General features: G+C 39.6%; 1 protein-coding gene across 1 annotated transcript in view; it reads left to right on the top strand.

Annotated features, from left to right (window-relative positions):
* Positions 1-73: 73 nt before the first annotated feature.
* Positions 74-26,998, top strand: part of b4galt5 (UDP-Gal:betaGlcNAc beta 1,4- galactosyltransferase, polypeptide 5) — a 32,592-nt gene continuing 5,667 nt past the window's right edge. The window contains exons 1-8 of the mRNA XM_084916031.1: positions 74-741; positions 22,515-22,634; positions 23,197-23,310; positions 23,752-23,879; positions 25,727-25,843; positions 26,000-26,187; positions 26,279-26,401; positions 26,854-26,955. Of these exons, the coding sequence (XP_084772157.1) occupies positions 636-741; positions 22,515-22,634; positions 23,197-23,310; positions 23,752-23,879; positions 25,727-25,843; positions 26,000-26,187; positions 26,279-26,401; positions 26,854-26,955 (998 nt within the window). The 5' untranslated portion in view covers positions 74-635. The remainder of the gene's footprint in view (positions 742-22,514; positions 22,635-23,196; positions 23,311-23,751; positions 23,880-25,726; positions 25,844-25,999; positions 26,188-26,278; positions 26,402-26,853; positions 26,956-26,998) is intronic.

Genomic DNA, 26,998 nt, shown 5'->3' on the forward strand with positions numbered 1-26,998 from the left:
CTATCTAGCTCAAGTAGTGCTGTGAAAAGCTCTTTAACCATTACGCCATAACGGGTGCAACGTCTATCGAAGCGGGCATCTTATTCGAATTTTTTCTCGCCGGTGTTACGTCGGTAAACGTCGGGCGCGTACATGTTTGCTAGGCCCGAGCTGAGCTGTTGTGAACGCCCACTTCAGCTACTGCTGCTTTTTTTTTTCTTTTTTTTTTTGCGGAGGGACAGCTCCATTCATAGGGCTGGGCAGGCGAGGCAAGGCATAACGCAGGAGCGGCAACACCATCGGTGACTAGTGTGAAACCCAGATGATGGTCTCACACTAAGTGTATCAGGCCAGTTCAAAGCGTGCTGCCGTTATCAGACCTTTCTTCATTGGACCCGCAGCGAACCTAAACCAAAACAGTAATGGAATTTAAGTGCATTTCCTGAATATTGGTGGTCCTATAATCGCCCGGCCGCGGAAATAGACGGACTTCCTAGACGCCTGGCTCACCGCTGCCGCAGCCCTACCACTCCACTCGGCTCATTTAACCCACACCGCCACCGGACTACTGGCTCTGGCATCTGGATACATCGAAACGGATCTGCCATTGTTTTAGAAACGCGAACGTGCCTGTGTGTGCTTCTGTTGCCTGTATAATGCCGACACATTTGCGGTTCCGGAGAAGGTCATTCCTTGGGCTTTTATTCCTTTTTACGCTGTCCACCTCGGCACTGTATTTCATCTACTCCGCCCCCGGAATCGGTAAGTCAAGTCAAATTGATGAATTTATTCCAAAAATTGTAGGTGATGAAGATGTAGTGAGGTTGTTTGTATGGGCTGTTAGGTCATGTGTGACAGCTTGGCTGAGAAAAGACGTTGCCATGCGCCTGTACTCATCTTCCAATCTATGATGATGATGATGGCCATCTGGGTTGCTGGAGCTCAGACTATAATATCCATGTACCTGGACACTATAATAATAGTATTACTGATGAGCGTGTCTATTATATTCATCCCGATGTTAGCAGGCCTAACGGCTATGATTATATTGCTCATCGTATCGTCAGGGACCACAGAAAAAATGTGATATTTTGGCCCTGATCTCAGATACCCTGATGTCACTGATAGACTTATCAACGCCGAGTCATCTGAATTTTACAGTTCTTTCTCTGTTTTTTTGATATACTTTATGAATCTTGGATACATGAGCCTTAATGACATCTGCGGTGTCAACCTGAGCATAGGGATCACTTACAAGCGAGTCATTCCTAGATCATATGCCGCCTGTTAGTCACATGCAATTGTGTAATATCACATGTCCTGAATACCTCCTATAATTAATTCATTAACGTTTCCCATCATCTCCACCCTTCTCTTCTTCTTTTACTCTCTGTGTGCCTTACTGAGTGTGTGTGTGGACATCCCCGTCACCTCAGCATCTGGCACATCCTTATTTTAGGGCCTTGTAGCTTCAGCCGTGGCCCATTCATCCTATCAGCCTGGATAACTAGGCATGCTATTTTGGACTAACACCAGCTACCTAATTTTAGTTAATTCTTTCGCGCTCATCTTGATGTACACTTAATTAAATTTGGACTTTTACCTCCGCATACAGTAAGTTTCCACTAATTAGCTTTAAGAACATTGACAAACCTTAATATCACCCAATAAAATATGGACCTTGCCAACAATTGTTCCTTTAGCTGGACTTTAAAACGCTGACGGATATGATAAGAAGCATTTATTGTCACTGTTTACAGGGTGCAGTGAAATTGCAGGTGCTCTGACAGTGACATTACACTGTCAGAGCACCAATCATACACACGATCATTTTCAGCCTGTCACAAAACCATATAGCATAAGGGGATAAAAAAACAAAACAGAAAAGGCAGGCTACAATAGGGCTTTTTTTTGTGTACAATATGTAAATGAGGAGCAAAATCGTGGCTTTGAATATTATTCTATATTTAGACAAGGAGAAGAGGAAAGTAAACAGACATTTTTGAGGAAGTCAAGACTGCAGTTAAAAGTGCTTAAAAGTTAGAAATACTTTGATGCTTGGCTATTTACTGACTGGATGTCCTGTTTGGACTAACTGTGCTGGTAGTTAAAGCCAGGCTCTCTTAAAGCATAGTGAAGTAGTAACTGCTTGGTTTAGTTCTATTCTTAGATGTCACAAATCATCAATCTGAGCCAAAATAAACCAAGAGATTGTTTGTCTGAAGAACAGCTTCTTTCCTTTCTTTTCTCCGTGTTTGAATAAAATCGCAAGACAATTAGTTTTTCTACCCTCCCACCACCACCACCACCACCACCACAAAAAAAGAGGATGGCATAGAATGTAGTGGACTTTTGTCTTTGCTTATTATAAGTTTCCACTAATTAGCTTTAAGAACACTGACAAACCTTAATATCACCCAATAAAATATGGACCTTGCCAACAATTGTTCCTTTAGCTGGATTTTAAAACGCTGACGAATATGATAAGAAGCATTTATTGTCACTGTTTACAGGGTGCAGTGAAATTGACGACATCGATATTCGCCTAATAAAATATGGACTTTGCCTCCAATTTGTTCCACTAACTGGATTTATGGACGGTGAGAGAGATGTCACTGCGCACAGGGTTGCAGCAACATTACAAAACGCATTGTTGCGTATGTATGGATACATGCAATCATGCGCATGATCACTTTCACAAAACTATACAGCCAAAGAAAAGAAAAAACAGTCAAGACAGGATGACATGAGGCGTTTGCATGTTTAATGTGTAAATAAGGAGCAACAGCATGGCTATGCATACATAGATAATTTCCATATGATACATAATTATTTGTTTTTTTTCTTCTTGTTTGACTAAAATAGAAAGACAATTCCACTACCAACACTACCACCAACATTACAACCAGCACAAAAAAAAAGATGACGTAGAATTCATGTGATCCAACTGTAGCCTTTCTAAAACATCAAAGAAAAAGCTTTTACTTCTTCCTCATCTAAATGGATATTGATCTATTCACGCTTTTTACAAGCTTTGGACAACTTAATCAATAATCAAATCAATTCTCATATGGAGAAAACATTGCTGACAGGAATAGCCTGTGTTGGGTCTGAGTAACAGAGACCAATGATTTCTCTAAATGTGAAAATCCTTCATTTAGTTGACTATTTTCCAGCTCGAGCATTGATGGTGTCTGGTAACTGACAGAGAGCTGCACATGCCTGTATTCATCTTCCTAGGTGTCAGCTATTGCGTGGCTGTAATGGTCACATGGATTAATGGGGTTTGGTTTAGAAGCAGAACAAGAACCAGAAGCGCCAGTCTATTAATTATAGATGGTAACCAGGAAAACAAGGCAGCTTTGCTGCTGTTACTAAAAGCCTCACTTTAGTCTTTTACACTTGGGGAGCCTGGGTGAGCTCTGGCAGCAGACCTTAACTGAAGGTTTGTCGATGGTGCTTAAAAAGGGAGTGGTTTTGTTCTTTATTTTTAATCATACGTTGTGATCTTTTACCTTTTACTCACTGGCAGTGTTATTGATTCAGAGACATACGTAGAAGTTTCACATTCTGTGGTCAGTGATGCATCAGTGAGCTTACACATAAGTATAAATTGAACATCTGAAACAATGATACAGTTCGAATGAAGTTTCCCCAACAGAATACATCATTTTGAATGGCTTTAATCTCTTGGACCTACGTGCCTACCTAAAACAAGTTGATAATAATATGATACAGACAAGTTTGAATGATAAATCAACAATCAGACATACAAAATGCTGTTACCTGGTGTGTATACTCTGAGTATTAAAAACTGTCGGGTTGACATTTTAACATTAGTGTTGATCTGATAAACTGTGACCACACTCTCCACATTGTAGTCTGTACTTCCCTTAGCTTTGACCACATTTTTAAGATTTGAACAATGAAAATGCAGTTCTCAGAATGTTTTTCTGTGAGACGGCTGCTACATTCTACACAAATAATCCAAGAAAATACTTAGGAGTAGCTTTACTTTTGCAGTTGTTTTCTCCCAGCATGCAATGTGCGTTTAATAAGTTAAACAACAAAATCCTGTACCATTAAGCAACACATATGACCATCTTTCCACCCCTTGACAAATGTATGAAATACATCATTTTGGGCTGCCACACATTTTAATGTGAACTGAAAAGTAAATCAGAATAGTTCAGAGTATAGAGAGGAAATTTCACAATTAAAAAGGGCAAGCGGGTTAGGAGGGGAAATGGAGAGGGGAGGATGAAAGAGCTGAACTGAGCTCCTTTCCTTCTGCTGGTTTGCACATTGGGGAACCCATCCAGAGCACCTGAACAGGGCTTCCTATGATACTCAGGTGGCTTTAGTGCACCATGCCCCAATTTCACAGCTTACTCTCTCTCTCTTTGCCGCTCTCTGTGCACTTTCTCCCTCCCTCAGTTTCTCTGTCTGCATGTACTCATATGCACTGATACCACATCCTCTATGTTGTCCCTGACCACGGATGCTGACTGACGCAGACTGGGAATGCAGGGCACAGCTGGGCCAGATAGAAGCAGTTTATTTAATTAAAACATGTGAGGATCCCACTGGAGCGAGCGCTAGGGAAGACACAGCCTCTATTTATAGGTCTGAACACCGACGCGCACACACACCTCCATATCCAGGGAGAGCAAGGAGGACAAGAAACCAGGTGCCTCTCTTTGACACTGGAGACCCTGTTTACCCTTCCATCAATATGGAAAAGTGCAGGCGAAACTCCTTATGTAATGACATTTCCATTTTACCTTGTACCTGATTCAAATCTAGGTGTGCCCTAATGATAGTACACACCTTGACAGTGTGTGTCATTCATTTTTTTTTTAATATAATAAAATGGTATACTTTATTGATCCCCGTAGGGAAATTACTCCTCTGCATTTAACCCATTCATCCAGTGAAGCAGTGGGCAGCCACCAATACAGCGCCCGGGGAGCAGTGTGTAGGGACGGTACCTTGCTCAGGGGTACCTCAGGGTAGCCGTTCAGTGGAGTTGAACCCCCGATCATAGGGCAACCACTCTGCCTACTGAGCTATTCCTGCCCCTGCAATTTTTAAATTGACTACTACAAAGCAAACACACACTCAAGCTATGTGGTCATCCTCTCGGCTGCACAAGAAATATTTGTCTTGCCCTAACTAACTATTTAGAATTTCTAAATGTAGACTGTCAAATCTAATTTGAATTTGCTAAAAGAATCTATAAAAAATATGTTTTTTTGTTTTCTTTTGTTTTTTTTGTTTTTTAGCAATATCTGCAGGATTAATCTTTTCTTTCACCAAAACATGCTTTGGAAATCATAAAAGGTTTTTTTTTAAAACTCGTAGAAACTCATAAAAGAAGTCATGAATTAGGTGTGAATCGTGAATCATATCTTTTGCAATGTAATGACAACAATCAAGCAATTTCTTATCTTGTGCTAATGAAAACCACAACATTCATTTGCAAAACATATTTTAGCATATTTGAATTTCAACATATTGGTAGTTTATGGCTAACATTTAAATTATGTAACATGTGGCGTTTTGTGTGTTTAAAAACGTATATATTTATTGCTATAGAATTATTCCCAGTGGATGTCAGTGGAAATGTAATAAAAAAAAATCAATTTCTTGTAGCTTATTTTCTTACAATAGATCACCACTTGCAGAATGCATTTGCAGTTGATAATCTAACTTCAATCGCAATGTCATCCCTTGTTTGCTTTGCAGTAGTACTATAGTATGATAAATAAATGCTGATGACATTCTCCCCACCATGTCTCAAGAAATTACTTGCAGAAGGACCATGTTCTGAATTTTTTCTTGGCATTGTGCCCTTTCATCACTTTACGGGCAGAGCCATCAGGGCAGTTCTATGTTGTCATGCTGCTTGCAGTGTGTTTCTGAGAAAGCTGTTTTCCCAGAGCAGTTTCCATTTCCTCTGGCCACGCGCACTATGTGTTGCAAGTGCAAACTTGTACGATTCACTTATATGCATCTATTTGTTTGTACAGCCACTTACAGCCTGGAAAAGTTTCCAATTTAAGTTTCTACCTTACTTCGGGATCATTTGAATCCTAATTTGAGTAAAAAATTACTTCTGAGGTGGGAAGGTTTACGGGAGGAAGACTCTTATAATGATAAGACAGATAATATTTTTAAATTTGCAGTTTGGAATTTCTAGGGAAGCCCACATTAGGTCTGCATAGTACATGTTTGTAACAACAACATGTTCAAATGCAGCCCTGTTACTCTAGTCTGAATGGGGTAAATCATTAATTTTGTCAAGGTGCATTACACTTTAGTTCATTATGCTTAATGGATTTGTTAAATCGGTACTGTGACTAAGAACAAACAGGCAGTTGATGAGCATTTTAAGTACCAATAGAAGAATTAAAATCCAAATAAGTACTAGCTGTAGTAAAACTGCCTCTGTTAAGTCTTGTATTGTTGGTGTTTATACTCAGAGTTTAAAAGCATGGCTGATGGTAACCACAGAACTAAAAATTGGCTGTACTCCAGTAGAGATCCACTTGTAATAATAATGGTGTCTGTGCACTGCAGTGTTAAGTGAGTGTGTATGCGCGTGTGTATTTAAGTGCAAGTGAGTAGAGTTGTCTGTGGAAAATGCGGCCTGTTGTGTGTCATAATACTTGGAGCCCATTTGTGCTTGATGGGTCGGTTACTTCTGTGCTGATGCTGGTGTCTCAATGTTAATGCCTGTGCTTCTCTGGCACTCTTAAAGCAATTTATCCTGGTCCTAGAGGCCCAATGTAGTACTATTCTTACTCCCTCTAACACCCTCCTGCTACATGAAGTTGCTGGAATTAGCCAGCAACCTCAGGCTAATTTCCAGAAGCTAGAGAGAGCCAGGGTGAAATATTAACTGTGTGCCAAGCTGCCTCAGGTGGATTTCATTGTGAATAGACAAGCGTGCTGAATAGGGATTAATTATGTAGCTTTAACTTTTGTGACTCTCTTTAGACAGTTGCAAATGGACGTCTCTGATTTAATAGTAAGTAGAAAACTGTATGAAATCTAAACACACACAAAGTTGAATGCCTGAGAGTCCAGACACTAAAATTCCTCTACTTTGGTGTTTGACATTTTCACTGCAGTTGCCATGGTTCCCTCAGGACTTGTTCCCATCCAGGACTGACTAGTTTTTATTGTCACAGGAACCAAAGAGACATGCCATCCTGCTTCCCATGATGGTCTGTATGATGACAAATCCTCATTGATACAGCCATTATAGTAATTTGGGATTTTTGATAGAGACATCTCTTTTGGATTGAGATTGTATAGATAGGACCTCTCAGTAAACTTCAATAGAACTAGTATAAATAAAACAAAGTAACCCTGATGGGTCAGAAGAGCGCTTGCCTCAATATTTCAATAAACACATATAAATTTTGTTTATTTTCATATGTGTAAATGCATGTGCAGAGATAAAGGATATGTGACTTAAAACTCTGCCACTGCAGGAAGCAGTAAACAAGATTAAATTGATTAAACTGTAAGCGCAGTGTATCCTGATACATGTTTATTGTGTGATATTCTTTACATGGCATGTTTGAGTGAAGTTTTCAAAATATAATAAATATAAATATATTGACAATCAGTGTCCAGCCTACTACTGGTCATTCCTGATCTTTCTAATTTCCTTTATCGATAAATACAACTTTTACATACGGGTTGCTGACAGTAGTGTGAAAAAGTCATCAGTTCCAGATATGTCACCAGATATTCTACTAAGATATTCATGTACACCTCTCTAGGACTTACAGAGAATAGGCAAAGTAGAGTAACTAGTGAAGTAGAGTAATGGTTTGGTAGAAATTGATGATTATTAACTGGCACAACCTACCTGAGTATTGTTGTTGTTGTTGTTGTTCTTTTATGAACACAGAGCTAGCATCATCTAATGACTGCTATCAGCACGATAACAGTCATGTATGCTTAAAACGCATTTTTATTTACTGGCTTTTAATACAGCATGAGAGTTATTTGTTAATTCATATTTGGTGTTTGCTATCAATACTCTAAGTTAATTTATTAGGTATGTTGTATTCTTGTACAGCACTTTGGTCAACGCTCCTGTTGTAATTAAATGCGCTATAAATAATAATGTACAAGCTCATTTAATTTTAGACAGGTTGCCTAAATGTGAGAATGAGTTTCCTGTGATCAAATAACCAACTGGAAGGGATAGCTCAATAGGTAGAGTGGTGGCCCCGTGACCGGAAGGTCCGGAGTTCGAATCCACTGAATGGCTACCCTGAGGTATCCTTGAGGTAGGTGCCGTCCCTACACACTGCTCCCCGGGCGCCCAATGGCTGCCCACTGCTTCACTGAGTGAATGGGTTAAATGCAGAGAGGAATTTTCCCACGGGGATCAATAAAGTATACATTTATTTTATTTTTTTATCACCAGATCTCGATTCAAAAGAGCGTGTTTGGGATGTGGGGGAACAAAAGATTAGTAACTTGAAGGCGCTGCCCACAGATCTGCAACATCTGTGTAGTGCTATCATGTCAACGTGGATCAGAATCTCAGAGGAATGGTTAAAAGCACTTTGATTTTGATAGAGGCCACAAAGAATAAAGGTGAGGGTCTATTTGGTAGTAGTAGAGAGAATCTAATACTGAAGTGAAAAGTGCTGAACAGTTCACTTAATCTCAGCAGTGTTGGTTTAATAAATTATGATAAAGAATCTAAACTCTGATTTACTCAAATTTAAAATGTCCTTCTCATTTTATTTTATTGGTTTGTTCTTGTTTTTTTTTACTTGTAGCTTCTTTGAGATACAAGTAGAAGGGCATAGCAAGCACAGTCATATGCTCAATCATTTTTCTGTAAAATGACTCCTTAGCTGCCTGGATATTTGATCAACAGCTAGCTAGTGGAGGTGAGTGTTGGTATACCACTGCTTACACCTTGATTATAGTCTGTTATGGACACGGACAGCTAGAGACAGTACAGCAGAGTAGTCATTCCTCTTAAACCTTGATTATACTCTGTTGCGGACAGTTGGAGACAGACACAGAAAGTAGTCGTTCCTGATATTCTTCTTTGACGTCTGGGACTGCATCTGGGACACATGCACAGTTGATGTATTGTAATGTAAAATCCCTGGGGTGGAGTTCAAGCATTCTCAAAAAAATTAGCAGGCACATGTCCGTACGGACCTTCGCACTCAGTGTATCATGACGAAGTTTCAGTTGCTCAGACCCTAACGGACTCGCAGAAACAAGAAAGTATAATTAAGGCCTTAGCTGGAGGGCAGTGAGTTATTTTAGAGGCTTACTGAGGGTCTTGTGTTGGGGCACTAATCATTTATGTAACCTAATCATCTGGGGGAGAATCCCAGTCTTTGTTGACCTGGTCTGAGCCTCCCTTTGTTTTTGAGACGGTTACCGTGGTTACTTTTGGTCAAATGTTTGAGGGCAGTCAAACATGCTGGTGAGGCATAATCCAAATGCACACAGTGTGTTGATGAGTGACGCACTGCTGATTCTAGGGGATCATTATTGCAGGGACAGCATTGGTTTTAAACTTTGCTCGCAAAAGCCATTTACTGAAAGCAAATATTCGCTGTCTAAGCTTTACATGAAAACATAGTGGAAATTCCAGTTTTGTTTCATGGAGACATTAAACTGTAAAGTTTTGCTCACCTACCATTATTTGCTTTAAGCATATTCCATTTGGACTAGTTTCTATACCTTGACATAAAAATAAAGGTGAGGTAAAAGTAATGACAGAGTCACAGCAAGCTGTCCAGTTCTGTCCTTAAAAAGTAGTTATGCTTCATGCTGTGGGTGCTCTTGGCCACAACAGATTACTGGATTCAGTGGCTGCGCGTAATTATTGGAAAAATCTGCTTACTTTTGCTAAATGAATCACCTGACTGACACATGACACTGACAAATGCTTGTGTCATATAAGTGTACATGAAAATGTCTGCCAGTATGAAGTGCAACCTTTGCAACCTTGTAGCAAATTTGGTCACCCCTGATCAAAGAATGTGGGAGAAAGGCTGATTATTTACCCAATATGGACTTACAAGTAACTTTTGACTGAAATCGTCAGCATTGCCAAGTGTACCTGTAGCCATAGCTGTTTTACAGCCACTATGCTGATTTTAAAAAATAAATAAATAAAGAGTGATTATTAATGTGTGTCTGCAACAGATATCACTGTAACCAGAACTATATTTATTATAATAATAATAATAAACTTTATTTATAAAGCACACTAAAAAACCAAGGGTATACCAAGGTGCTTGACAAAAATAAAATAGGAAAAGGGAGATGGGAGGGAAAAGAGAAAGGACCTGGCACGTATCAATTATAAAAACCTTGACAATCATAAGATATAAAAGTAGTTCACAAGCATAACGGATAAAAATGTACCAACGCACACCAAGTGTTAACTAGGTGGAAAGGCAAGATTAAACAAATAAGTCTTCAGCCGTGATTTAAACAGTGGCATAGAGTCAGACGTCCGGATAGCAACAGGAAGGTTGTTCCATAAGACCGGGGCAGCTACAGCAAACGCACGGTCACCACGAGACTTCAGCCGAGAACGAGGTTGCTCCAGAAGAATTTGGGTAGCAGATCTAAGTGCTCTGACAGGAGTGTGTAACCTGAGAAGCTCATTGAGGTAGCTCGGCGCCAAGTTATTAATGGTTTTGTAGGTGAAAAGTAATATTTTAAATTGAATACGGTATTTAATTGGAAGCCAGTGCAAGCCAGCAAGAACAGGAGTGATGGAAGAAAACTTCCTGCTACCTGTCAAAAGGCACAGTCTGCAATCTAACGAGAAGGGTGGAGGAAAGGCCAATGTAAAGAGAGTTGCAGTAGTCCAACCTGGAAGTCACGAATGCGTGAATGAGTTTTTCCAGGTCAATGTGCGGAATATAGCGCTTAGCCTTAGAAATGAGGCGCAGCTGATTAAAACTAGACCTCACAACAGCAGACACTTGCTTGTCAAATTTAAGCGAGCTATCCAGTAGTATGCCCAAATTACTGGCATAATCAGAAGGAGAGCTAGCAAAAGGCATCAGAGCAGCACACAGTTGGTCGCGGGGGATTTTACTATCAAACACCACGATCTCCGTTTTCTTTTCGTTCAGGACAAGAGAATTACTCTTGAACCAACCTTTAACCTCACGCATGCATTCACGAAAATAGTGAAAAGACATAGCAAGATCGTCAGTAATCTCAAAATAAATCTGTATATCATCAGCATAGCAATGAAAGGCAATATTATACTTCTCAAAAATTGCTCCAAGAGGGAGCAGATATAGCGAAAAGAGAATAGGGCCTAATACAGATCCTTGAGGCACACCACAGCGTACAGGTACCGAGGAAGATGAGAAGTTGCCCAAATTAACCGAAAAAGACCTGTCAGCAAGATAAGATTTAAACCAGTTGAGGGCAGTGCCTCTTATACCCACAGTATGCTCAAGTCTTAGTAGAAGAATGTTATGATCAACCATATCAAAAGCAGAGGAAAGGTCCAATAAAACCAGGACCACAGAGCGTCCAGAGTCAGTGCTTACAAATAGGTCATTGAGAACTCTAAGCAAGGCCGTTTCAGTGCTGTGCCGTGGCTTAAAGGCAGACTGAAATTTCTCTGCAATGTTGTTCGCGTCTAAGTACGCCTGAAGCTGAGAGAGAACTAGTCGCTCCAGGATCTTGGACAGAAACGGAAGCTTAGAGATTGGTCGATAGTTCAAAAGATCATAACAATCAAGATTCTTCTTTTTCAGAATAGGCTGGACTACGGCATGCTTAAAGGCCAGTGGGACAGATCCAGAGAGTAGAGAAAAATTCATTAAGAATAAAATGCTCGGTCCAATTACATCAAAGCAGCCCTTAACAATGCGTGATGGGAGAATATCAAACACAGCATTGGTGTTTTTCAGTTGATCAACCAGCTGCTTCAGAGTCGAAAGCGACACGGGCTCAAATTGATGAATTATTAGGGGGATTTAACCGTCAAGATTCCAATTCATTCACTTCATACGCGATCTAAAAATTTATGATAAAATAATGAAATTGTATATTGTCAAAGGACAGCTTCACATCATGTTATACAAAACCACATTTCTGGCCATTACTCAATACCTTAAAGCAGGAACTGAAAAGTAGGCAAAGGTGTAAAGCTGCAGTGTTCAGTAATATTGTTTGCTACTTGGATTTTGGAGTGATTTGCATTTTAACAATAAAAAGTTGTAATGATTTTAGAGATAAACCATTTCATCTTTTTCCTGTTCGGGTATCTGTTTATATCAAGTAACAGTCCAGTAACAGTATTAAATTATTAAGCTGTTTTCCTCGTTGTGAGATCTTGGAGTCATCTTTCACATGTAAGGCAACACAAGGCTCAGCTTAAACACTGCTTTTCTATCTTTAGAAGATAAACATAATTCATACATAAATATAAATGTAATGAATTGGTATTTCTTGGTTAAATAACCCATGACTTTAGGCTCAAAGGTGATAAAATTCTCTTTTATTTTTTATTATTATTATTATATTTATTATTATTATTATTATTATTACCGGTATTATTATTATTAAAATGAAAAAATGCCTCAGCATTAATCATCTGTTTAATCTGCTGTCAGTGCAAAGTGAGTCAGTACAGCTGCACCTGTTTGTCTGTTTATCCAGCACCACTTCCTTCTTCCCCATTCATTTGGCTCAGACACGGGAACAGTAGGGGAAATACAAAAAATTGCGTTTTTTTTTTTTTATCTTTGCAGGGTTCCATCTGAACAATGAAATGTTCTCATTAAGTAGAAATGCATGGCTGAGTAAAGAGAATTGATTTTTTCCATATGCATCATTTGCATTAAAACAGAAGTACTATTATTCTCATGAAATATTAATTGTATCAAATGCAGCTCCAAAGCCTTAGCTTTGGAGCTGCAATGTTATCTAATTAATGCATACATACACATGCATGCAGTATAAAATAGCACATACATTATTTATTCCATATTATTAACTTGGAATATCATCTCATATGTTTTCCAAAATCATTACACAGTTTATGTTGCAGCTAAGCAAATAGAGTTTTTAATTTAGCATTGATGTGATTAACCATAATATCGAAGAGTGTCTCAGATGTGGGCATTGAAACCTCGGTGCTGTGCACAGTTTATGTATTTTGAAGGATTTCAAATGGTAGCTCTAGCGTGCCTTGTAGATAGTTGAATGTGTATATCACGAGGAAAGGTTGCGTTATTCTGCATCTTGTTCCACTATATGTCACTACTACTATTGTGCAGCGTGCAGCATTTGCTTGCCACTCTGGCCCATTGCTCAGTCAACAGGAGTAACCTCCAGCTGTGAAGAGACTTCAGCTTTGTGGAGGGGGAGATTGGTAGGAAAATATCAAGCAGCAGGAAATGTGCAGTACAGTGTATGTTTGGGGGTTGGGGTCCATGTGTACCTGTCTGTGCATGTCCTTTGTTTGCCCATTATTCAGAGCCACTGCAATAACACAGGAATGCATTGGACAACCGCCAAATATAAAAGCAGGAGGAAAGGGGTGAGATGAAGCTGTGGGTGTACTTGAGGAATGAAGCAATGCCCTGTCTTAGCAACACTGCAACTGTCTTGCATATTGTGACTTGACAAGAGTTGAAGAGCAGTTTTTTCGTCATACAGATCGGAAGGGCAGTTGGTTCTACCAAGGTTAGATGTGCAAAATAAGTAAACTCTACAATTTCAGATTTTGTGAAATGAAGAGGCAAGAAAGGAAGTTGCAGGTCGGGTTAGCTGGTGAAATACAAGAGAAAAACAGAAACATCTGGCAAAAGACCAAAAGCTACGTGAGAAGAACCCAGTCATGTTGAGCTGATTTAATGATCTGCATAGTTGTATTTGGCAGGAACTGCTTTGTTGTTCACAAAACGGGCACTTGAGATATTCTTGGCATACTACAGTAGAAATAAAGTGTAGGAGAAAGGAGGAGAAGGGCGCTCTCCAACTGGGGGCAGACTTGCTTCAGAGGGCTAACAGCAACTGGAAATAAAACATGCTCTAAAATGATAAAACTTAGATTTTTATTGCTCCTAATCTGTGTCCTGGCACTTAAACTTCAGTCTGAATGCTGAATATTCCATTTTGTTATGCTGGGAATTACATAAAGAAATTCTGTAAACTGTGGCCTACAGTATATATTTGTTATTTTTAATGAAGTTGTGCTTTTAATAGTTGTGCATCCTTATTATTATTTTTTTTATTTAGGCATCGAGCAGTTCTGAAACACTATAAAACTGTAAACTGTGACTCTTAAACGTCATAGAAATCCACCTATAGTTGGGCACAGGCTTCCCTGTAGCTAGCAATGAAGTCACCAATTTACTTTAGAGCTAAAAATAAAACTGCCTATCAGGAGAACCAGAACATTTCCTGGTGGCTCTAGGGTTTTCTGCACGAACAGTCAGCTTGTCCAGCAATAATAAAACAGCTTTCAGAATCCCGGCATCAGGCAGACTTTCTCACTTTTGTTGCAGTTGTGCGCCTGCTAGATAAACAAGGAGCTGAATTTGTTGTAAAGCTTTATAAACCAGAGGAGGGTTGCAGATTCGAGGTGATTATTCTCAAGATGTTTATCACTACAAGCAGTGCAGTTCATGTGGGTACACTTAACACTTTAATACTTAAAAAAAATTATGTTTATTAAACCGTGCAACAAGCAATGGTTTGTTTATTTGTTGTTTTTTAATGGAGGCTGTTAAGTACTGTCATCAACGGCAGCAGATGACTCTCTGGTATAACATTAGTTAAAATACATATGAGCTCTTTATTTCCTTTTTGTAACTGATCTGAAGAGGAACCATAGGTTTTCCTTCACTTCTCACTTCTCAGTACTTTCATTGTTCCTCATGTCATGTTGCCACCCTGTGATCACACACCCAGTCATTTCTTTCATTCTGATCTGTGCACTACAACTCTTTTCGGACAAAATCTTGGACCATTTATAAACAAACATTTCCCATAGTCATGATTGAGTGAACAAACTGGGAAATAACCTTCCGTTTCATCCTGCCTGCTCTGATCACTTACAAAAATGTCCCATTAGGATGAGAACGTGAGCGCGCACTAGTAAGGGAGAATCTCTCTCCATCTTGAGCTAACACCCATATGTATCAACAATCTGTCCATCTCCCTCTTTTCCTCTCTCATAGTCCTTCCTTTAGATCTGTTTTCCAGTATTTGCCAGCAGCAGGGTGAAAACAAGGGGTCCTGGCACCACTGTGTCGTTTATGTAATTCTCACTGCCACTTCTGGTCCCCCATGCTTCTCTGCCATGTAGTGGCTCAGCAGACATAACAAGTCGGGGGGGGGGTCAGATATGCAGACAAAAAGGCTGATATGAGCATGTTCACATTCACAGACACACACACACACACACACACACACACACATATCCATACATTTGGGAGAGCAGAACAGATGGAGGGACAGAATGGCTAGTGCAAAACCAATAATGAACTCATGTTGTCCCTGCTGGCATGTGTTAGTGTATACTGTGTCTGAGCATGATTACATTATGTGGCTTTTCTTTTTTTTTTTTAAATAGACAGCGATGATTTTTCCATTACAGTTACACTTTATGTACAGTCAATTCCTACATCTATAAAATATTCTATTCTACATTTCATACATATAATATAGCATGCCTGTTTCCTGCAGTCTTTCAAGAAGTGTGTTTCTTCTTCCAGCCACAAAGTTTCAGGCATTTATGTCCCCTCCATCTTTGCAAATTGCTGGTTAGTTTCTTTAGCACAAACAGAGCTGACGCTAAACAGATATGAGATGTTTTGCAAACTTTGGGATACAACAGGCATTTCCAAAGAGTGGTTCTAAAGCCCCAGTAACGTTCACGTATCATGTCTTAATCCAAAAATGCTACATCCAAAATGTCCAAGTTAAAAAAAAACACACTGTTTGCATGACCCACCTTAAATCCATTTTCAGAATTATAGTGATCGTATAAATATAGTTGGTGACTAACGAGGGAAGTTCAAAGCAACCTTAGAACCTAGCGGTCAAGAATGAGGCAGTCTCTGTAAGAAGGTTTGAGTTTCAAGCAATATTCCTCTCTTAAAACATTCACATTTAAAGCTCTTTAAATTCGAGTTCCTTTTTAAAACTGGTGTTTTCCCCATTTTTACTCTGCTTCCTGTGGTCACAGTCATTGAGCACATGAATCATTGATCAGTATTCACCTCCAATTTTAGATCAATAAAAAAACAAAATATAATGGTAAAGATTTTGCTAGAGGGTATAAATCCACTCTTACGTCTAGTCTCTGTAGGTATTCCCATTTGTTCTTATCTGAAAAAACTGAATGTAGGATTTATGTTTTCTCGTATGCTCATATCTGCTCATAATGAATGAAGAACTTAACCTTTGATTATGTAACTATTCTAATATCTGATATCCCAGAAGTATGAAAAATAAAAAATAAAATGGCAAAATGTAAATGCAAGCATGTTATGGGAAGAGCCAGGAAAAGGACCATGATCATTAACAGGAGGGAAGTTAAGTTCTTAACTTCCTCGAGGTCAATTCAGATTTAGACTTTTTTTTTTCTCTTATTTCTTTTTCCTTTGTCGACATGCAGTATAGGGATTTCAGAGCGCACTGCTTTCACTTCTGATGCAAGTCACACACAGTATGAAACTGATATTTTCACCGACAGTAACGGTGGCATAACAAAAGAGTAGTTTACTTTTCCAGACGTCCCTCCATAGCAGGCATTTACCACCAGCAGAGATATTGTGGATGGGGAGGCAACATTTCAGAGATACTGGGAATAACAATGATTGATTGAATTCAGTTGTTACAAGAGGAGGTAGGTTAGAAGCTTTTAGACGGCAAGGGGGTGGTTCCCACGTCCCTAGGAAGTGGGCACACAGCCATGAACATAAGTACTGACGTCATTTAATTTACGGTAAAAGAGTACTGATCTTGTCAAAAAAGAAGAAAAAAAAAGGCGTGGGGTGCACTAAGAATGTAGACTTTAAGGCATTTTTCTTTTTTTGGGAGCAGGTCTGCATTCCTGTGCACGTGACGAGCATTCTGGTCAGTGCACGCATGATGGTTTTCCTGTAATTTTATTTTTATACACAGCGCTATTTGGAGTTAGTCTAGATGTAATGTGAAACAGACTGTGTGTGTGTGTGTGTGTGTGTGTGTGTGTGTGTGTGTGTGTGTGTGTGCGTGTGTGCGCGCGCATGCTCATCAGTGTGTCATGCGCGTGTGTGTGTGCAGGGGAGCTGTAAGTTTAGTGGACGCTTCCTGATCTAGTTATGACGAAGTGTAACGTAGCCGTAACTAGCACAGCTGGCATTCCCTTTGTTCTTGCTGGTATGTTTCAGATTCTCTGAGCAAAATCACATTTTCATTTGTGCAGTTGGTCAGATAAAAAACGAAAAAGATTGACCATTATTACTCTCTCTAACTTGCTTCTAATCCCTTTTTCCTGCCCTGGTGTCATGCATTAAGGAGATTGTCCAGACCCTGACAGCCGGATAGACTCTTGAGTGCAATAACAAGTCATAAATGAGTGAATGCGAGAGCCTGGTTTGCTAACTGTGTATATGACAAACCCAAGAAACAGACAGACACTGAACAAACAGAAAAATCTATCATATCCTTCCTGCCTCTATTACTACTAATAAAAACATTTAGCCAAAGTAACCAAAGTAAAGCACAGCAAAGACCCTTGGAAAATAGTTAACCATGATAACATGAATGTCATTGTAAGCACAACTGTTATAGAGACAGTACTTAATCAGTAAGTCAAACATTTATAAGTACCAGAGCTGTGCAGGCATGTTTTTGGGCACTTCACTGAAGCGTGGCTCAGCTGGTAAACTTTTAGTACAGCACTAAAAAAACAAAGTTTGCCGTTGCTTTGCAACCTTTGTGCAACTCTGAAATGCCCCATCAACAACTCATTAGTTACAAAAGCACATTCAGTGTGTGTTTGTGTGTACATGTTTAGGCATCTTTGTAATGACAGAAATTTGGCATGCCACTATAGTTGTGGGGACGAGCAGTGACTTATGGGGACAAAATGCCCGTCCACATGGGTTTGAAGACATTTTTGCGACTCAAAATGTGGTTTTAGTGTCAGTTTGTCTGTATTATTAATGATAAAACAATAAAAGCAATACTGTGTGCAGGAAGCACCTGTCTTGATGTTTGATGTTCACACAGGCTTATTTGAAAAACTGTAATTGGAATTACAGATGGGGCTGATAAGGAGTTTGTTTCGTCATATAATTATGCCCATTGTTTGGTGTTTGAATTTCTGTTTTGGTTTTTTTTGTTTCATGGTTTTTTGTTTTGTTTTTGTTTTTTTTGGGAGGGGTCACACCTATCAATGGGTAAAGGGAGGGGGGAGGATGTAGAATGTTCTCTGTGGTAACACGGCATTGTTCATTTCACATGTGCGTGCATTTGTATGGGTTCACTGACTGAGGCATGGCTGTGGGTGGTGAGTGTCAATCCACTGTAGCTTATGTATTTCTCACCATCATTTGCAAACAGTCCAACAAGGTAATAACAAGTGTGTCCCTTCAGATAATATCCAGTTTGTGTTTAAAAAGGTCAAGTTACACATCACCATGTGCACATCCCAAACGTTTATCAGCTGATCAATGCACTCAAGTTACAATAGTTGTTCCAGTTCATTGTGAGGGATTTTATGTTTTTGCTTAGAGTATTCGCCCATTTTCCTTACCGTGAGGTATTCAAATGAAACTGTGTAGAAAACACTCTAACAATACAAACGCTCTCCTAATCTACTTTTAAAGTCAATTAATATGTGTGAATAATATGATGTAGGTGTCAGTGATATACAGCGGCATTAAAATGAACATTTTGAAAGTGACTATAGTGCATGCATGCAGAAAGCATTTCTGGTCTGAGGTAAAAAAAAAAAAATGCCTTTCAGCTCTTATCGCCTAGCTAGCAGAACAGGAGAAATCACCTCCCACTGCTGAGCTGTATCAGTGTGCAGTTAATTGCCTTTTTAGAGAAAAAACAAAGGGGTATGTGCGTGTGTTTACTTTTTTTTTAGTTCTTTCCATTTTCTTTTTCGATTAACCTCTCTTGCACTACAATATGGTGCAGGGTCGGTGCCTGGAATTGTCCCCATAAGCCTGCAATCCATCATTCAGCTCATTTGCTTAAAATGAAAGCAACAAACGGACTTGACAGAAAGTGATACAAACCACATTACACAGAGACAGCAGCACAACTAGATGAAGAGGGAGATAGAGGAAATGACAGATAAGAGGGAGTGATATGGAGAAAGAGACAAGGATAGGTGGGTTGTGCTTGGCGTGACGGCTGGATGTTCTCTGAGAGCTATAGAAGACAAGGTCATTCAAGGTTGCCTGTCGTGCTTGATGGGTTACAGTGAGTGGTGCTGATGGGATGAAGAGCCGGAAGGGTTTGGCTGGGGAGGGGGTCCTACGTGTCCCCATGTCTCATTTATATAGTTGTATATGCCGACACTGACACACTGACAAAGCTCTGTGGTGATACATGCCTCCTCTGTCCTGATATGTCCAGTATTAATGGCTTTGTGTTGTAATCTGCTATGTTAGTTTCCTCTAAAGCCAAGGTCTCTCATGGCTATTGCATTTGTCACAGTTTATAACCTTGCCTACCTCACCGTAAACCATTAATCCAGCCTCTAGAGTGCATGTTAGATGTGAGAGAAATTGTAAGCCCACTGCTCTGTATAGCACAGACCAGTGGGCACAGCAGATGACAATGTTGACCTTTTTTTATGTTGCTACATGGCTGTGTTTTAGTTTGTAATTTCAGTCAACCTGACCCTCTTTTTTATTTATTCATATATGTATATATATTTTACACCAAAGAAAAGACTTCTTAGCTTTGCTTTAATCTTCGTATGCTGCTGTTTGGTACAGTATGATAGGGTAGTTAATATATAATACACTCACGGTAAAATGAAAGTACACCCTTTTTCAATTCACCTCTTTCAGGTTCTTAAATATCAGGGTATAATGATAATCTGGTACTCAACAGGTCTTTAAATGGCACATCTTTACTGCTTCCATAGAAATTAGGAGGGTAAGTACTAGCCCATTGCCAGTCTTCCCAGGAGTGAACAGATACCCAGGAAATTCATCCAAAGAGCTGGCCGTGCAATGTTCCGAGAAAATGCAAAAAAAAAAACCCAGGAACAATATCTCAGATTCTAAAGGCATCAGTTGGCTTGTAAATGCTATTTAAAGTTCACGAAGAGTACATTCATATTTCTTTAGTCTTGTTCTGACTTGGACAGGTTGCAGGGGAAAGATATTCTTTCTAAGTTCAAAGAATAATATGGCAGTATGGCTTAGGTTTACAAAGGACGTTTTTCCAGAAAGAAGTCGTGTGACTTGTGGAAAAACATCCTTTGGACACATGAGACCAAAGTGAGGATGTTTGGCTTTAATGCACAGCAACACATTTAGTGAAAGCTAAACACAGCATGTCAACACTAACACCTCATATTAAATGTCAAGCATGGTGGAGGAGGGGTGATGGTTTGGGCTTGTTTTGCAGCCACAGGCCTAAATTCTACCGTCACTGAGTCAACCGCAAACTTTTTTTATATATTGAAGTATGAGGCAAATGTGAAGCATCTGTACGATAGCTAAAGCTTGGCCAAAGCAGGACAATGATCCCAAGAACGGACTGTCCATAAACCTCAGTGAACAGAAGTAACGGTGTAAAGAAGAGTGGACCAAAGTGCTTTCACCACAATCTGAGCGTCTTCTCATTTGACATAGTTTAGCTCATTTAAAATCTGCTATGATATACACCTGCTTATTATGTTGTGGTATTTTTTGGCTTTTTTGTTTTTTTACTGTATATTCATATGCTTGGCAGGCGTGAGAAAAAGACTTGTCAAAATATGTTGGTGGCTTGCACTGGGTCACACTCCAGACGCCTCTTAGCCTTTTTCCATCCATATGGTGCCTCAGAAGGGCATCAGTTAATGCACGTGTGTGCATGTGTGTGTGCGTGCGTGTTTGTGCGTACATTTGAACATGCGTGCGTGTCGCTCTTCCTCTACATGTGCTACAGTGCAAGTGAAGAGAATCTGTTGTCTGTTCCATTGTCGTCTTCTGCGGTTCCAGCTGCACTGTACTATTTGAGTGCTGCAGAAGTAAAATGAGAACATTGATTTCAGCTAACGCTCAGCCACTAGTCTCTGATCCTGCAAGCCTGGCATTTTGTATAAGATAAGATAAATGTGATGGAAACTGTAATGCAATTACCATGACAAATCACATCCAGGGGATTTCTAGCTCAGCAGTATACATGCCATCCACACAGATACAATGTCCGCAATAATGCAGATCATCTTGACATTGCCGGTGTTGGACACAGAGCTACAAAGGCAGAGAAGTTATTCTATGAGCTGTGTTTTTGCCTATTTTGTTTGACTTCTGAAACTTGATTCAGTGTTTTAAATGTTTTTTGAATGTTTTTAAAGCTTCTTACTATGCACATAGTATGTCATACTTCTTTACTGTACACCAAAGAGTGCATGCATCACTAGGTGTATTCAGCTATTCACAGTTAGACCACATAACCCCCTTTTGTTCCACTACATTGCTTGGCAGGTTAACCACTGTTGTGGTGTTTATTTAGGTCAGTTCCATGCTGACTGGAACACTCACTAAGCCTCTCTGGTGTAGTTCCCAATTATAGTTAGGAATAAATCGACTGAACTGTTATAGCAAACAGATCTACTACATAATATTGTGTCAGCTTGATGAGATGTCGCTGGTACAATAGAAATCTCACTACAATCCCAGATTGGCACATTCTCATTCACCTAGAATCTCTTGCTACTTCCTGTTTCCTGTATGTGACTACTCTATGCTGTGTAGTTTCACCCACATCCTATATGTCCCCGTCACATTTTCTCACGAAAAAGAGTGCTTCAAAACGATACAGTGGTTTCCAGACCTTTATGACTGGAAATAGCTTAGTAAAATAGAGTAAAATATTGCAGAAGGAAGTTAATCAATAATTAAAAATCTATTTTCATTTCTTCCTCCTTCTTAAAAAAGTTTAAGTTTAACCTCTTCTCCCACTGCTTCTCTTCAATATAGATTAACATGCCATCGGTCGGCCTCTTGATATTTAGTTGGGAAATTCCCTCCTTACTAAGCACACCCATGCTGTTTGCAGTGCAACCTAGTGCAACCGCATTTCTTAAACATGAATATTGTTTGAAATAATTCTCAGAAAGAAGAAGTGAAAGGATAAGGGGTCTGAGAATGAATATATGCATTCTCAGACATTTCAAACATTTTTAAAAGTCGTTTTGCGTTAACATAATATGATTCATGTCTGTGCTTGGGTTTCTCAAATACATGCCTTGAGTCTGTGTTTAATAATAAAGTGTATTAATTCTTTTTTTCGCCTGTTTTTTCTTCTGTCCATAGTGAATGAGTATGTGTTTATGGTCCAGGCCAGAGGGATCCAGATCAGAGAGAACGTGAAGAACATTGGAGCTCAGGTTCTGGAGCAAGTAGTGAGGGGGGCTTACAGCATAAATGGCACAGGTAAAAACATGCCCATGCACACTAGTTTATTAGAAATGTTTAGCACAAATGTTGTCTTTCATATCCTTACAAGAGAATGAGTGCAGTGTCAAACAATGTTTAAATAAGGAAGTAAAAGAAAAAGCGCTATGGTGTTTTCACAGTTAAGTCTGTTTGCTTTCCAGTAAGTGACTGATGCTTGCCTTTACTAGAAAATATATTTTGAATGACAATGAAAAGCTGTCAGTAAAATACAGGGTGTATCAAAAAGAATCAATCAATTTCAAAGTCCTTTAGTTCTGCAGCTGTTTGCTGGTAATGACTGAAACACGTGCTGTTGGAAAAAGGGGAATTGTAAGTTTCACGTGATTGCCTGTTGGTGGCATTAGTGGCTCCAGACATGCTCGCCAAAGTATGGGACAAGTTTGACTATAATACAGACATGTATTCATATTGTATAAATTACTGTTAGCTTCTGTGTACATTACTTTAGAAAATGTCCACCTCCTGAAATCATTTTCTTTTTTTATACACGCTGTACATTAAAGCATGAAGCCGGTCATGTTTTATTTTTCACTTTCAGATTATTCTTATGACTTCAACTTCAGTGAAAGCGATGCTCTTCCCACTACATACCTCCCCGAGGGTTTCACCTACCTCCCCTCACAAGTTTGCCCTGAGAGGCTGCCCTCCATGAGTAAGTGCACTGTTAAAGTTGTGATTTTAAATTTAATTTGAATTCTTTCCTTAGAACCAAACTCCTTATTCTGTAATAACAAGTAGGTAACAAATGAAAAAAAAGGCTCTCAGTGGAAATGTTCCTTATGCCTCTGTACTTATTTGTTGTAGTATTGAGCTGTGAAACTGTTCCAAGAATATGTTTTATATTAGCTTTGACTGATGACGCATCAAATACAGTATTGTGTTATAGCACAAGCAGACAATTTATGTCCCAGATTTCTCAAATGTTGCAGGCTTTGACATTTTCTTAGTCACATTCCTATGATCTTTTTCCTCTCGCTACTGTTCTTCTTTACTTGCACACCGTGTCTCTTATTTTCTCCCCCACGCTCTTGACCTTTCTTGCTTCATGACTGTTGCTTGACTCCCTCTCACTCTCTCTTTCCCCCACGCACAGAGGGCAGGTTGGAAGTGAATATGAGTGAGATATCTCTTGAAGAAGTGGAAAGATCCTTGCTGGAGGGAAAGCCCAACATTGCCCCTGGAGGCTACTGGAAGCCCACAGACTGTTTACCTCGCTGGAAGGTAAGTGCCCACTGAAAAAAACAATCTTGTGTGTAATGTGGCCAGTGGAGCAAGAAATAGCTTGCATGTGCTCTGCACACTTGGGTTTCTATTGAATTGTCACCTTTTTATAGATAGTCGAATGGTTGTGCAAGTGTTTCCGGATGACTTTTTCCATTTTGTATATAAAACATGCCTCTCACACAGTGCAGCAGCATTAGGTTTGTAGCGCTGGGCCTGCTAAAACCCGCCTTTGCCCCACAATAACACCGATATATGTGCATGCTTAGTTGCTATGTTTTTTTAACACATTGCTAAAAGTAATGTAGGCAATAGTAATGCAAGAGTTTCTACTCTGAGTGTTCAGTGTTTCAGTACAGAGTTTGCATAGCAATGTCAAATGAACAGCAAAACCTTAAAACTGCAATGAAGACAAAAATATTGTTGCCACAAAAGTTCTTTTTTTTCTGCGTTTCTGGGGCATTAGACAGCAGCAGAAACTCTCCATGAGAACACGAGAAAGGTGTGTTTATTTATACACAGAGCATAGCAGGAGTTACTTCATAAATTACTTATGATAAATTATCAGACACTGAGACAGGATCGATCTCACAGTAAATAAGTATTATGTATAATAAATAAGCAATAGCAGTTTAATAATGGTCTGATCTGTTGACGTCTATGCATGTGTTTAGCACACATAATATCGGTCAAGTACTGTGACTGATTCCGGCATGTCTGATTGAAGCTGTGAAGAACATGTGAAGCTTAGCCATAAATACTATCACCGTAACAGTAGTAAAGCCAGCAATATAACATATTCTCTACCTCAACAGGGCTTCAGTGTCACCATGGGAAGGAAATGATGAGAGGAATTATCAGAATTTCTCCTATGTGTACCTTTCCTTTTATGCCCTTTCTTTTATTCTGTTGCTCCCTGTGCAAATAAGATTGATGGAGCTCTTCTATTTGACATTCAAATTCCAGAAAAAGTACACATAAACACAAAGTACAGGAAGTAACCTAAATTCCAGCCTGTGTTTGTGCTTTGCAGTATTGTTTCAGTCTTTAATCTTTAGCCTAACAGTACTTTTTTTTTCTGCCCAGTAGAGTGATCTTGCCTTCCATCTGTCTGTATCTCTCTCACATTCCTTTGCCCCAAAGGACCGTGTATGGTCTGACAGCATTTTTTCCCCTGTTTATCTCATTAGCCAGCAGTCTTTCTCTCTCTCCCTCTCTCTCTCTCTCTCTGTCTCTTTCTCTCTCTCCCTCTCTCTCTCTGTCTCTTTCTCTCTCTCCCTCTCTCTCTGTCTCTTTCTCTCTCTCCCTCTCTCCCTCTCTCTCTCTCTCTCTCTCTCTTTCTCTCTCTCTCTTTTTTTTTTTACACCTGTCTCTTTCTTAGCGTCTCCTAGCCAGTTATATTCTGTGAATATTTCACTTTTTTATTGATCTTCAAAAGAAAGTGCAAAACAAGAACAACCATTATTACAAATCTATGGAGAAAAATAAACGCTACACAGTCATTCAGCTGCTCAGTGGGTTGTTTTTTTTTTTTGGGGGGGGGGGGGGGTGGACTGATCCATGTCACTTCTCATTGTGGAAATGACACTCTGCAAATCCGCCAATCTTGTGATGAGTCAGGTGCTAATTGGAATATTTTAGTGGTTTCACACAGCACACACTAAGATACTGATCAAGATGTCCACATCGGACATTGGAGAAAGTAGTATAATGAAACATGTTTCAGTATTAGTGTTGATTTGGACATGTAAAGGTGCTATCTACTCTAACTCTAACTCTACTCTAAATTTATCCCTATATCTTTGCAATTTATTCAAGTCCCATGTTATTCTCCTTTGTGTACCTAGGTGGCAATCCTAGTTCCCTTCAGGAACCGACATGAACACTTGCCCATTCTCCTGAGACACCTGGTGCCAGTGCTGCAGAAACAGAGACTCCACTTTGCCTTTTATATAATAGAACAAGTAGGTTCACTTATTTTCACAATCAATTGAATTCAGAGGTAAACAACTAAATGAATTTCATCTCAAGCCACTGTTTTATGGAAGTTATAACCCATTATCTTCCCCCTTTTTTTATGAAAAGGCAGCTATACCAAAGTATCATCTTTTTTTCTTTAGGCGGGTACAGAGCCATTTAACCGAGCCATGTTGTTCAATGTGGGCTACAAGGAAGCTATGAAGGACCTGAACTGGGACTGTCTGATCTTCCATGATGTAGACCATCTAATGGAGAATGACAGAAACTACTACGGCTGTACGGACATGCCCCGACACTTTGCGGTCAAACTGGACAAGTATTCCTACATGTGAGTCCTGATTATTGTCTTTGGGGAATTACAGAGTACATGTGTTCGGACGCAAAAAATGAATCTCAATATGTATAACTGTCCCTCAAAGGCTGCCGTATAATGAGTTCTTCGGCGGTGTCAGTGGCCTGATGGTTAAGCAGTTCAAAAAGATTAACGGATTTCCCAATGCGTTCTGGGGCTGGGGAGGAGAGGACGATGACCTGTGGAACAGGTGAGGGCAACTTGTACAGACAAACACACACTGGCCTTTCTGATAGAGCTGCAGCATGTGGTTAACAGTAGTGTTGACATTAGGCATCCTCAAGTGATGATGTAGGCCATTTGGCACATAGAAGGCTTTTGTATTATATTGTTTTTTCCCACTTCAGCCCAGAGCGTTTCCCCCACCTACACAACTCACAGGCAGCTGTACACACAGAGTAAATCTGTGTGTACTGTAAATACTGATTCTCTTGTATATTTGTTTCCATGAAATCCTTCCTTTTTGCCTTTACTATGAAATCTTTCTGATGTATTTGGAGCATGTTATTGACTATTTGAAATATTATAGCTCAGCTATCAGAGGCATTATTGTGATAATTATTATAGCAGGATCATAAACACAATGCCTTTTCCTCCCAACTGTGTACAATATGGATTAAAAATTTAAATATGTTTCTGTAGGGTGCAGTTTGCCAATTACACAGTAAGCAGACCACACGGAGACCTGGGACGCTACATGTCCATTCCACATCACCATCGCGGAGAAGTGCAGTTCCTGGGCAGGTTAGTGTCCTAGGTTTTCACAGCTCACTTACAAACAGTACAT

Source organism: Perissodus microlepis, chromosome 20 (genome assembly GCF_051167445.1).
Source record: "Perissodus microlepis isolate ML-2025 ecotype Zambia chromosome 20, ASM5116744v1, whole genome shotgun sequence".
Lineage (NCBI taxonomy): Eukaryota > Metazoa > Chordata > Actinopteri > Cichliformes > Cichlidae > Perissodus > Perissodus microlepis.